At 37.5% G+C, this 14,076-nt stretch overlaps 1 protein-coding gene and 1 non-coding gene across 3 annotated transcripts; one reads left to right on the forward strand and one right to left on the reverse strand.

Moving 5' to 3' along the window:
• The first annotated feature begins 6,756 nt into the window (after window positions 1–6,756).
• On the forward strand, window positions 6,757–12,117 carry LOC122663777 (flavin-containing monooxygenase FMO GS-OX-like 4). Of its 2 annotated transcripts, none has more exons than XM_043859422.1 (7): window positions 6,757–7,394; window positions 7,671–7,741; window positions 8,344–8,496; window positions 8,625–8,707; window positions 9,883–10,018; window positions 10,204–10,296; window positions 11,807–12,117. In XM_043859422.1, the coding sequence occupies exons 1-7, from the start codon at window positions 6,764–6,766 to the stop codon at window positions 11,984–11,986; spliced, it is 1,347 nt and encodes a 448-aa protein (XP_043715357.1). In that variant the 5' UTR covers window positions 6,757–6,763; the 3' UTR covers window positions 11,987–12,117. The 2 variants fall into 2 exon arrangements, with proteins under 2 accessions (XP_043715357.1, XP_043715355.1); XM_043859420.1 differs by having other exon boundaries at window positions 6,758–7,394; window positions 10,123–10,296; window positions 11,807–12,114.
• A 966-nt stretch (window positions 12,118–13,083) lies between these two features.
• TRNAG-GCC lies at window positions 13,084–13,154 on the reverse strand. The gene has a single exon. It is a non-coding gene; the product is annotated as a tRNA-Gly (tRNA).
• Between the last annotated feature and the right edge of the window lie 922 nt (window positions 13,155–14,076).

The following is a 14,076-nucleotide window of genomic DNA, read 5'->3' on the forward strand; positions in this document are numbered from 1 at the left end:
TAATAAACAAAATAATATCATGATTTTATGAACTAAAATAAACACAATAATATAATATGTTATATAACATCTCTAAGATTATCATTTAACATACCAAAATATCAATAATCTACAAGAAATGAATGTAGATTGTCTGAAAATGAGATGAGCAAGTTGATTACCTTATCATTAAATCATTCTTCCAACATTACATTTCTTTCTATCTACAATGAAATAACCATATATTTTTAACCAGATGTGTTCTTGTGAAGGGGGATGAGTTCCCACTAATTAACCAACACAAGACAAGAGGGAGAGTTCCAGTTATGGATCTCCATTGTACACATTAGCTACAAGAGACAAAAAAAACAAGAATAAAATAGAATAGAGATTGAACCGTTCTCGTCAATATCACACCAGATTCATTTGCTTCACTACCACCATCAAAGTTCAAAGACCAGAGAAACAAAAGGAGAGTACAAGACTTAAGTGCCGCTTTGTTGAACGGAGATGGGGATGATGATTGGAGATGGAGGGCAGCTACTGTTGCCTGCTACGGTTGGATGTTCAATGCAAATCGAAAGGGACGAAAGAGAAAGTGAAATCGTTTCCCTAAATTCTAATCTTTTGGATTTTTTTTTTTAAATGTATAATATGCATATTATACGAGTATAATACTCGATCGATTAAAAAACACGTTTTTTTATAAAAATACGGAGACGCGAGTATTATACGTTCAAAATTTTGAATATGCATATAATACACGTATTTACTAAGTAAGATGATGACAGAAATTCCTTTTTAAATTTGAAAATTCTCATTTCTCAAACAAACCAAGCTAGTTTATGATAGATCATCTATTATTTGTTCACATGAACATGTTTCAAAACTCGGGGTCTCGCTCCAAACTTTTACCGATTATGGCAGTGAGATCAAATTCAATCTAATCCAAAACAAACTAATTCATTGGATCAAAAATTTCAGAGCAGAAAATGACGATTGAACATTGACAACAAAGATGAAGATATTCGGTAGAATTCACGTTTACAGTGCACTCCCAATCGTTGGGTTCAGACGTTCCAAACAAGAGCAGTGATCGAAGGCCTATTGCCAGAGTTTTAAAGCCTTGCTCGTACATGATTGCTTCGCCGGCTTGATCTGCTTTGTTTGGATCAAATAATCCAAAAAAAAAAAGTCAACTGATGTATTCAAAAGGTTTATCAAAGATAAAAGTCAATTGATCCCTTCAAAGAGCTGGCCAAGTTGACTTGTCCAAAGTAAAACCTTCAAGAGTCCAATATCTTTCTTTAGTCTTCTTCTTCATTATTCCCTGGCCAAATCAAAGACCTCCGGCGGCATTGGGGACAAAAGTCTAAGCACCATTCTTCATTACTCTCTCTCTCTCTCTCTCTCTCTCTCTCTCTCTCTCTAATGTCACATATTTGTTGGTAGTAACTTGCCATTCCATTTGCTTGGCCACTCAAGTCAGTTTCTATTTTGAATTTTACAACATTTTTTTTTTTAAAAACAATATAGGGATTAGGAAAGAACATCAAGAGTGTATGATAATGTTTCTACTCTAAATTAGTATTTATGAGTCAAAAATATTTTTGTACCAACAAATATTGTATGATAAAATTAGAAACGAAATACTTCTACCATTAAAAAAGAAAAGAAACAAATCTGGAATGCATATTAACAACGGTATATCCTTTGTTTTGTGGTGATAACGGTGGAGGTAGAGGTTGTGGCAATAGTAGTGGCGACGGTGGAGAGTTGAGAATTGTATAAGTTGGGTCTTTTTTGTTGCCCAATTTTGTTTCCATTTTTCTAAAAACTATTTTCAATCTACTTCTCAAATGACCAAGAGATGTGGTAACATACATGTTCTATTCCAAATGTATTATGAAAAAACATAATGTATTATTAAACAACATAAAAACACTAGAAGTGTTTTGTTTTTTAAACACATCATACACACCCTAACCTACTATATTCATTCAAATTCTCTTGTCCCAAACTTCTTTTTGATTCCCCTAACAATGCAAACTTTCACCTCTCTTCTCTTGATAAACATGCTTTCCTCAATCATCTATTCTAAGACCATATTTTTCTGCACCAACAACACTCATGCTAAGAGTCTCTAAATTTTATGTCAAAACAAACAGAACCTAAATATATAAATTAAAATTTAATTGATTTTATTCTTGGAATCAAAATCCAACCATTTAACAGGTCTCATTTTTTAAAAGAAAATAAATAATTTATTAAAGCATTTCGTGATCCCAAGCTAAAATTTTCATAAATGATTTCCATTTGATTTTAACACCCTTGAAAATGATATTTTGATTGTCCCAATTGGTATTTAACGATAGCCAGCAAAGCAGGTGAACGGAGAATCGACCGAAAGATAACACTAACGTTGACTTCCTAGGAAAAATATAGGTTGTGTCATTGTGATGACGATACTGATGCGCTGGGAATACCAAACACAAAATTAAAAAAATCTGCCGGAAGGGACAATTGTATCGTATATCTCTCGCCACCCAAACCTTCCTATATGATCCAATCAAAATCTACGTAACCCCCACTCCACTCCGGATCGCGTGAACATAGAGATTCATATGATTAGTGTTGTGTTTCCATCAATCGATCGGGTGGTTAGAAGACGGTTCCTAACCCTACCACAGTCCAACCTAGGATGTGTGCAGTACAGCACAGCCCAGCCCTTAGTTGCCCCTTGAACATTCCCTTGGTGCTGGGCTCCCTGAAGACGAGCCGGATCATCCACTCAGTCCCTACCTCCCCTAAAAAACAAGAAAAAAGGATTTACCACTTGAATACAATTGGACTTTCAACAATCTGGATCGGTCACGGCCGATTCAATAGTCCCCGATTCCTGATTTTTAAAACCATTCCTCTAAGCTCAACATGTCCAATCTGATTGGATGGGATTGGCTTAGAGTTTGGATGCCAAAAGTCACCTTGCATGTGTATATTGTCCCCATACTCCAGGTCCGTAGCGATATTGGGATCAGGATCGTCTTTAGGGAGGCCAACGCCCAGGGTGCTGCCAAGGGGCATCTAGCGGTTGAGTTGTGGCACACATCTCGGTGCATGCCTAGGAATGTGTGTGGCACAACCCAATGGCTGGTACCACCCTAGGCGTGCTGGGCTCCCTGGAGACGAGCTAAATTCACGATATTGACCCTTTTGGTCTTTTTCGCTTTTTGTTTCCTGTTTTTTTTTTTCCGGTTAGAAAAGATAACTTATATTAAATAGAAAGATTTACACGATTGTTTTCCAAGGGGAATACAATAAGCTAAATGTTGCATAGTTAGCACCAACGGATCATCGGGATGGTTTGACATAGATAAAGCAAAAAAATCTAGCAAAATTAGCAATGCGGACAGGAAATGTGATGGCCAGGACTCTTTAAAAGGAGTCAACAGCATCCTAGGAACATCTTTGTTGTGGTACCATAGCTCGATTAACGGGTAATGATCCTTTTGAGCTTGACTGATTCTTGCTAGAATACTAGGTATCTCTGCTTCTGCTCTGCTTTTCAAAGTTTCAAAACCTACAGCCATCAGCACAATATATCCTTGAAACAAAATGCAATAAGCCCTTGCAGAGGATACTAATGTCGGGGTTGGTGATTCTTGCGTAGATCAATATGTAGTAGTCATAAGAAGGTAGAGAAAGATTAAATAAATATTTATCAGCAGATGAAATAGAATATGAAAAAGCAACATCCATAGATTTCAGTTGAGGGGGGCTAATGTTAAGATCACACTGTTGAACACACAGTGCAAATGGCAGTGACTGTGTGTTGGTTGTCATTGTTGTCAACACAGTGCATGTGTGTTGTTGTGGTCAACATAATGCATCTTGGTGCAATTACAACGCTCAGGCCAGTCAAGCAGCATTCTAGTTGAGTAGACATGCTTATGGCAGTGCAGGCAGTGACTGGTTTGTGTCCTCACCATCCCCAGTAGTTCTTACAGTGTTCACTACGGCAGTGATATCATTACAGGGGTATGACAGTGTATACAGAGGTCCCATAGTGTTTGGGAGCCATCCAGGGGCATTTTGATCATTTGACAGTGTCGTGGCATGTTGGCAATGATACTGGAGTATCCGGGGATTATGTGGCAGCATGAGATTGTTCATTGCAGTGTTTGGATGCCTTATACAGCCTTGGGTGAAGGCTAGATGCATTAAGAATATTGATTTTATAGGTTTTTGCACTAGCAGCGTGTTCATCGGTATTTTTGGAGGGTATATTGATAAAACTGGGTGGAGTATTTTACATGAATATTTTAGTTCATCGAGTCTTCTTTCCATCGGTTCAAACGGTTCGTCAATATGACGTCAAATGAGGGAGTTATGATTTTTTCCGTTTGGATGCGCAAATTAGAAGCAAATCTGGAAAGTTGGATTTCAAATTTTGCTCTCGGCCAGCAGCTTAAGATCACTTTTTGGTCTCAGGGGTTTAAATACAAATAAATATAATTAATGTCTATGATGACATAAATAAGTGAGGTTAGAGGGGTTCTTTTTGAAATTATCAAAGTTGAAGAGATTTTCAAAAAAAGGAAATCATTACTCTCCCACGTGAAGGCTGTGAATGGATGAGTTAAAAAGCTTTTCAAAAAGTCTTTGATTCCATTTAAAACCTTTTGATTGGTTTTTCAAAAAGTACTTTGGAAACTGTGCCAATCTCTCTCTACCTTAAGAGAATTACTTTAATCAATGCTTGATTGAAGATTCCTTTTATGTAAATTCCATTGGTCCATCTAAAAAGGGCTATTTAGTCTTTTACTTGATCTTTTGTAGAAAGAAGAGAGAAATAGTTCTTCTTCTTCTCCAAGTGAAAAAGAATAGAAGAAAAAGGGAGAAGGAAAAGGAGAGGAAAAGAAAAGGAAGGAAGAAGAAAAAAAGGGGTTGCAGCCCTAAGCCCTAAGAGGTGTTGTATACATCTATGATTTGAGTCTCCCTCTCTATCTCATGTCTCCAGCCCTTCTTTGATGCCATTGATATTCTGAAATCATAGAACCAAAACTTCTTTAGGTGGTTGTAGCCAAGAAGGAAGAGGGAAAAGAGAAAAGGAAGAAGAAAGAAGAAGGAGAAAGGAAGAAGAAGGAAGGAAGGAAGAAAGAAAGAAGAAGAGAAGAAAAAGAAGTTTGAAGCCTCATCTCAAGCCCCATCTCAGATTCGGTGGAGGAAACAAAGAAGAAAGGAAAGGGAAAAGAAAAGAAAAAGAAAGAGAAAAAGGAAAAGAAAAGAAGAGAAAAGAAAGAAAAGGAAGAAAACAGTGGTTTCCCACACTGCTAGGAACCACTCCAGAACTCCAGTGACAGAGCACACTTGAAGATTCCAGTTCTCCATCAAATTGAGAGAAATTGAAGATTCCAGTGAGCCACCAGAGTTGCCAGACTCCATCACCGGACATCAGTGATCAAAGACAGTACATGGTTGTGAGATTTTCTACACTTTATTGCCTGTTGTGTTTGATATACTGTATTTCCATTGCATATGCTAGCTAGGTTATACTGCCATAGACCTATGCTATGTGGATTTCATTCTAGGGCATTTGTATAAGCCCAATTATTTTTATTGAGTTGTCTAGTTGCATCTGGACACAGTGCTGATTACCAGTGGGTGCTAGGAAAACCATTGGGGGTAACACCATTGTCTCTATACTTAGGGATAGAAGCAGGTCAGATGTCCTGAGTCATAGGTGTGACTAAAACATCATCTGCCGTGAATGCGGCCTCTCAGTTTTATGCTGGGAAAATTAGTGATGAGTAGATGCTGAGGTCCAAGTGACCATTACTCCGTGCATTTAGGCAACTTGCCGAAGCACGTATTTCTCTGTGTTGTGGATGCTTGCTTGCTTTGGTTAGAAGTGCATTTCTGCAGGATGGGTGTACACACCTGGTAGAGCCTTTGAGTCTGGCTGTGGTGTGTATACAACTTTGTGGTTTGTATTCAGATCCTCCAGTTATGATTGAGTCAATGTGCTTGAGTGAGGCATCTCCAACAGTTGACATAGCAGCTCTTGGCAGCACTTTGTTTAGTAGCTCTTGGCAGTAGTATCAGTGATTGTGGTTGTATGTGAATGTGTCAGGATTGCTAGTTAGAGTGTGGGTGTGTGCCTGTTTGCCTTTTGAGAAGACTGTGTGGGTGGTTGTGATGAGTGTTAAAGATCTCAACAGGTGAATTGGGAGTGAACCTGTTGGAGGGAAAGATTTTTATAGTCCACTGATTCACTCCCCCTCTCAGTGGCCATCACTGTTCAACACACACAACCATCAAAAGACCTGCTTAAGAACTAGATGAGGATCAGGTTTAGTTGATCCTCGAATAACCTTGTTCTGCGTGTCCCAAGTAAAATAACAAATTAAGACAACCATTGAAAAGAACCAAATAGATATATATTTGTCAAAAGAACCCTATAAAAGGAAGGAAACATAAAGATTGATTAGTGAGGATTGAGAGATGCATTCCACTCGTAGTCTCAGAGGACTAACAATCCAAATTCGTTTAGACCATTCCCAAGAGAAGAAGAGATGCCAAGCACACGTCGGGTGGGTCCTTTCCAGAAGTATGACCACGAGATGTGATTATAATATCAGCCACGTGGTGATATTATGATTAGCTCATCGAGTCGGTTAGCTGTACGGTTCTGGTCGAGCCCGAGTTCAGTGTACATAACCAATTTCGTTCCGGGTTAGTCAAATAACAACAACTGCTGACAAGAGTTCTCAAAAATTCGTTTATGTTAATGTCTCTTCTCTCGCAGTCTCGCATGGATTTGACCACTTTAACTCTCCAGAGATTATCCATGACGCCCATGATAAACTCCAGCAGCTCTCGTAAGGTCGCCGTGATTGGTGCTGGGGCGGCCGGCCTCGTCGCAGCTCGAGAATTGCGCAGAGAAGGTCACAAAGTTGTCGTCTTCGAGCGAGGCCAGAAGGTCGGAGGTACTTGGATATACGATCCCAATATCGAATCTGATACTTTAGGACTCGAAACTTCCCGAGCCATCGTCCACACCAGTCTTTACGATTCCCTCCGCACTAATCTTCCCAGAGAAGTCATGGGTTTTCGCGATTATCCGTTTGTGGCTAAGGAAGGCAAAGACAGGGACACTCGAAGGTTTCCAGGGCACCGTGAGGTCTTGCTTTATCTGGACGACTTTGCTCGCGATTTCGAACTCTTCGAATTGGTTCGGTTTGAGACTGAGGTGTTTCATATAGGTATGGTGGAGGAAGGGAAATGGATCGTAAGATCAAAAAAGCGAGCTCCGACTGATCGAGAAGATTCGCTAATCGATATCGATGAGGTTTATGATGGTGTGGTGGTTTGTAATGGTCACTATACAGAGCCCCGTATTGCAGAAATTCCAGGTACGCTTCTAATTTCCCTTCCGGACGAGTTTGGCCGAACAGAGGGGGTTGGTTACCCCTTAAATTTCGTGATTTCGATTGAATTTGTATATAGAGAAGACAGAATTACAACATTTTTCTAATTGGGTGTACCATCAATGAGTAACGATTTTAGAATCATAGTAATTCTTTTGTAAAACGAACTAGCTACCTCCTTTTAATTGCTCAGAAGGAGATAAGTCATTAATTTATCATTTTAACTTCTAATTGTTATAGATTGAATTTTGTTTCTTCCAGGTATTGATTCATGGCCCGGGAAGCAAATGCACAGTCACAATTATCGTGTCCCTGATCCATTTCGTGATCAAGTATGACTTGGGTTATAATTTTCGGTTTTCTGCATGTTACACACAGTTTCTTGTATTATTCCTGTGTCTCTCATCCAAATCAGGCATCACAGTGTGTTCAACACAGTTATGAAGGTTAAAGAGTGAATTATTATTAGTTGTATAGCCTTCAATCTCTGTCTCTTAATATGGATTTTAAATGTGGTCAAGATTCTAAGGAAACCTAGAAATTTCAAAATTTCTTCTAGCTACTGAACAAGAGCTGCCAAAATTGACAATGTTCTAAATTCTCTGACTTGGAAGGATGGATTTTAGTAATGTTCATTAACTAAATGACTCCTCTAATTTACGTCATTGTGATTACTGTATGTACAAAGTCACATTACAGTAGTCTAACTAGTATGTACAACAATTACCAACCTAGTTATAATAGATAAGTCATGACTTTGTACCTTCATTGATGTACAATTTGGTTCAACTGATCCATGTATCCTTCATGTGGTGACATTGTGGCATTAGCGACTGAGAGAGATAAAACATAGAGTAAAAAGAAGTAACTTTTCCTTTTCAATGTCTTCCTTCAAAATGCTTAGAGTGTCTCACCCACTTCCTGCTATTAACAGGTTGTGGTTTTGATAGGGAGTTCTTCTAGTGCTTCTGATATCTCCAGGGACATCGCAAGCGTAGCTAAAGAAGTTCATATTGCCGCAAGATCTTTTACAGATGAAACAATGCGAAAGCAGCCTGGCTATGAAAATATATGGTTTCATTCTATGGTAAAGGCATTCACCCATGTGAACAAGAGGTTGGCGTTTCTCGTGAGAAGTTCATCAAGGGAAACGTTTGAACTTGATGCTGGGGACTCGTTCAATACAAAATTCTAACTTCAGCTGAAATAATGCAGATTAAGAGTGCTCATGAAGACGGCACTATTGTATTCCAAGATGGGAGTTCAGCCCTTCCTGATGTTGTTCTACACTGCACAGGGTATGTTGCAATTACTATATTATTAGCACCACATGGAAGAATTGATCCATACAGATGAGGGCAGGAAGTTAGATAAAATTTATAGTAAACTTATATAATAAGAGATGAAATTTAGAGTTGTTTTGTTTAATTTGTTTCAAACTATTTCTCTTGTTGCAGCACCAGGGATCGGGGTTAGTGTAGGGGGTGGCACCAGATACTATAGATGAAAGACAAGGACTTAGAATCTCTGACTTTCTTGGGCTGAATAATGGTTTTATTGATTTATAAAAAAAATGAGAATCTGTACAAGAATATGACAACAACATAACAATTGAGGGAAATACAAAGAACCTCACACCCTTAACATGGAGGGACCATTAATACATAGTACATTCACTCCTTCATTGCTCCAACTTTCTCTAATTTTTCAGGTAAGGCATTTTTCAAGGTTTGGATCTCTGTTAGAACGAGGTGTCTGCCAGTTAAACAGAGATATAGATAAACTTCTTAGAGCCAGCAATGAAGGAGTGATTGAGCCTACCATACCTCCAAACTCTGGATGTCATAGGATAATAATTTGTTAAGACCATAAAATAATGCCCTGAGCTCTGCCATGCCAATTACGGGACCTGAATCATGTTCCCAGCTATCCCTGGAAACTTCTCCTACACCAGTATGTTCGAGGATACCAAAAGGATTCATAAAAGATAGCTTAATGGAGTGATCTGAGTAGAAATCCACCGCATGATTCCATAATCACCTTAGGGAAGTGGATAATATATTTAATGACAACTGGATGGTCCTTTTTTTGGGTGGTGTGTGTGTGTAATCCAAATCCATCATGGTTGATGGTAATGGTTCTTCTGTAAGTTCAAATTGTCTAATTCTTTTTGTCCTGACAATGGAAAGTTTATCTTCTCTGGATGATATCTTTCAAACATACTGGCGGAGGGGGAAAAAAGAGTGGGGATATGATTTGCGATTAATATCTGAATACCCCTGATAGAAGATGCTTAATTACTCAACCTGCTAAATTATAGAATTGAACATACAATTGCCAGGTCAATAATATAGGATATCCACCCATGGTGCAATATATGGTAAAGTTTTGATCATTCAAATGGTTAAGACCTTGTTGAGTTGCTTCTTAACAGTTTTGAATCTAAAGAATTGTATTGTTATTGGTTTTTCAGATACAAATATCATTTTCCTTTTCTTCAGACTCGTGATATTGTCAATGTGGATGACAACTGCGTAGGACCACTCTACAAACATGTTTTTCCGCCGTTGTTGGCTCCATGGCTTTCCTTTATTGGTTTACCATGGAAGGTATATATCTAGGGACTTCTCTTCTTTTTTTTCCCTTAGTGCAAATCGTTACAGTTTATTCCTTTTAATTGGGGAAGTGAATTTTTTGGATATCTTTGCTTCAGGTTATTCCTTTTCCATTGTTCGAATTACAAAGCAAGTGGGTAGCTGGTGTTTTATCTGGCCGGATTGTTCTTCCATCGCAGGAGGAAATGATGGAAGATGTGAAAAATTTTTACTCAAAACTTGAAGCTGCTGGCGTGCCCAAAAGATATACTCACAACATGGGAGACTATCAGGTAAATTTGTTCTAGACTAGGATTTTTTGGATGGCAAAAATAAAGTCTGCTATGATTATGAATTGCATCGATGGCAAACAATCTGACATTGTCCAGATGCCTATGCAAAAAGATATACCAAAAACTTAGGAGAAAGCTCCTTTTTGTGATTATAAGTATCATTTATCAGAAGAAATGAAGCAAAAAATAAGGCCTTACCCCGCCACCCTAAAAAATTCTCTTTATTATTTTTTACTAGCAATCAAGCACCTTCCTCAACCCTCTCCCACCCCCCTCCCAACAAAAAAAAAGAACTCTGGAGCCTTTTCAAATTAGAGAAACAGTAGAGCCACTCAAACAAATTATGAGCAAACCATGTTGAGCATGATCTAGCCCATGGATTACTGATGTGAGATGATGCAACCCTACGGCTTTACAGGATAGGAGTGATCAAACTGCCGAACCATGGAGCGACACAGTTTCCTTGATTTTCCAATTAAAGGAAGGGAGTGAATTCTTAATGCAATAATAGTTTTTCAAATCTTGATTAATTTAGGCTGCTCCACCTGTTATTTCAATATCTAAAAGTTGTTTGACATTGTAAATTGAATTTAATTCATTGTTTCTTTTTTCTTTAACCATTGAATTCTTAATGAAAAAATTGAACTTGTAGTTTGGGTTCGGTAAGATAACTGAAAAAATTACACGTTATGTCTAAGGGTATGTGGCTGATTTCAGAGTGATAAGTATTTGGATGTTTGGTACCATTTTAGTAAAATTATTGGCTTGCAACTGTGTGTGTGTTTAGTCTCAGAGGAGTAGAGAACACAGATGTATGATGCAAATGGGAGGACAACTCAGCTATGCCTTTTGTGAACAATCTGACATTGTCCAGATGTATATGCAAGAAGACATACCAAAACTTACGAGAAAGGTCCCTTTTTGTGATTAAAGCTGCTTCTACCTCTTAGTTACTTATCATTTGTAAACAGAAGTGCAATAAAATATAAGGCCTCCTCCCTCCCAAAAATTCTTTCTTTTTTACTAGAAATCAAGCACCTTTCTCAATCCCCCACCCCCAAAAACTCTGTAGCCTTTTCAAATTAGTGAAACAGTAAATTCCATGTCTGTTAGGGCCACTAAAGAATTTATGAGCAAACCATGTTGAGCATTATCTGGCCCATGGATTACTGTGTGAGATGATGCAATCCTAGGGCTTTGCAGCCTAAAAGCTCCATTTGTTTGGTGGTCAAACTCCTGAAACATGTATTGACAGAGTTTCCTTAATTTTCCAATTAGTGGACGGAACAGATTCTTAATGCCATAACAGTTCTTCGAATCCTGGACAAGTTAGGATGTTCCACCTGTTATTTCAATATCTACAAGTTGTATCTTTTTTATAACCAATGAATTCTTAATGATAAAATTGAACTTGTAGTTTGGGATTAGTTAGATAACTGAAACATTTCATGTTATGTCTATGGGTATCTAGGTGATTTCATAGTGATAAGTATTTGGATGTTTGTTGCAGTTCGAGTACGATGATTGGCTTGCAACGGAGTGTGGGTGTCCAGTATCAGAGGAGTGGAGAAAGCAGATGTATGATGCAACTGGGAGAAACAGGCATGCCCAACCAGAAACATATCGTGATGTGTGGGAGGATCAGCATCTTATCTTGCAAGCAAATGAAGACTTTGTCCAGTACAAATGAGGGTAGATAATGTCATTCAAGACAAAGCTTCTTGTAGGACTTTAGCTTGTGCATCTTGTATATGTGCTAAGGTCTAATAATAAAACACAATTAAGTAGCAAAGATTAAAGCTTGTATTTCTTGCTAAATTCATTGTTCTTGAATGATAATTAAGAAGTTGAAAGGTATCTCCTTTGATTTATTGTGGCCAGATAGTTCTTCCGTGCATAATTATGTATTGGGACTTTTCATAGTAGAAGTTGATGAATATTGGGATAGAATAATGGAGCAATTTATTTCTTGGAAATATGGGAGAAAATCAAAATATGATGGCTACTTATGGCTGGCACCGGTTACCTGCAAAAGCAACCTTGATAAATAATATGTGTGAAGTTCAACCAGTCATAGAAACAACGGTGGGACTCTGTTAGCAAAAATGCGTCTGTTTTAAAAGTGTTCTTGGTTTTTTATCGTTTTAAATACGTTTTGTCGTATGAAAAAATGTTCAATGGCAAACAGCAAATCTTGGACTTGTTAAATAATGGTTTACATAACTGACCATATCTCTCTCTCGTAAACTCTGATCGACTTGATTTTTTCATCGATGTAAAGATGGCTGCTACATTTCTCATAATATTACATTCAACTCAAGGTCAATGCACGAACCTGAAATTGAGCTACAAATTGATGCATCTACTGAAAAGGATTTTTAAAGTGATGACTATCACTTACAACTAAACAAGCATCACTCCATATGTGTGTTGGCTGTGTTGACAACAATGAGCAACACCATATTCAAACCACATTGCTCAACTTTGGACATTATGTGGTATATGAATTGAGAAATTGGTATTGGATGATATTAGATGACGTGTCTTGGAGCTTACAATGGGTTGTGAAATATATATGGATTAATTTTGGAAGTTACAGTTATTTTCAACATTAGAAGCATGTTTTTCAAATAAAAAATCTTCAATTTATATGGGAATAATGCCGTTTTTTTGTTCCATTTTTTTGAAATAAAAGGGTTCTGTCTTCCTCTATGCATGTGGGATTGTACCTCTAACACCTAGTGCCCACTTCCCATTGAACCAAAAACAAAAAAAAATTTTTAGTTATGCACCAGCCGGGAATCGAACCCGGGTCTGTACCGTGGCAGGGTACTATTCTACCACTAGACCACTGGTGCGTATATATTTTTTAACATCTAAATTTTTACTTGTTTATTATATCATATTTTTCCACGGAGTACTGGTAATTTTTGAGTTATACATTAGTTTTGAAACAAGAATAGAAACAAATCTTTTCATGCAGTTGTGACAAAGGAAGAATTGCTTCACCATGTGGTGAAATGACGTCATGATTGGATATTTGGAGATCGATCATCATTAAATTTCCAAATCCCAACATGTGTTGATGAAATTGAAACTTCGTTCTTATATGGACATCTCACGTTCCAATGCCCATAGTGAAGGAATTTCTCTTTTACTTTACGCGAAGCAAAATTTGGTACTATAAATTAAAATCTTATTCCATTTATGTAAATAGGAGAAGTGATTCAGTTTTTTGGGTAAGAGGAGAGGTGATTCACATAGTCTATACAATTGAGTTCAAACCCAAAAGATCATTTTCTTTTTTGATTTTTTACCCGTTATGAGGAGAAATCGGGCAAACAAAGGGGTCGAGAAGTGAGTAGCAAATTAGGGCAGTCCCCATTTTTTCCAACTTGATTGTTGTTAATTACTAGTTTAAAAAAATTATTTATAATGCTAACATTCTTTTAAACAAAAGAGGTTAATGGGACTTGATTTTCTTGATAGTTTCATTATTACTCATCTTAAGTTTTTTCTTGTAAGATATTTTCTTATTGATCCAATTGATCTAGTCTATTGCAATGTCGTAGAATGTTATGGGATAACGTCGTCTTTTGTAATCGTCAATCTTTATGGGAGATTGACAAATTAAGTGTTAAAGAATAATTCTTGGTCCCCTCATTTACGGTAAATTTATTTTACCCATTGGAAGAGACTGAAACGTCTAAGGACTGAAGGAGAAACCTATCTCATGTAATTACTATTGTTTTACATTCAACATTGGTGTGACAAATTCAC

Source organism: Telopea speciosissima, chromosome 6 (assembly GCF_018873765.1).
Source record: "Telopea speciosissima isolate NSW1024214 ecotype Mountain lineage chromosome 6, Tspe_v1, whole genome shotgun sequence".
Lineage (NCBI taxonomy): Eukaryota > Viridiplantae > Streptophyta > Magnoliopsida > Proteales > Proteaceae > Telopea > Telopea speciosissima.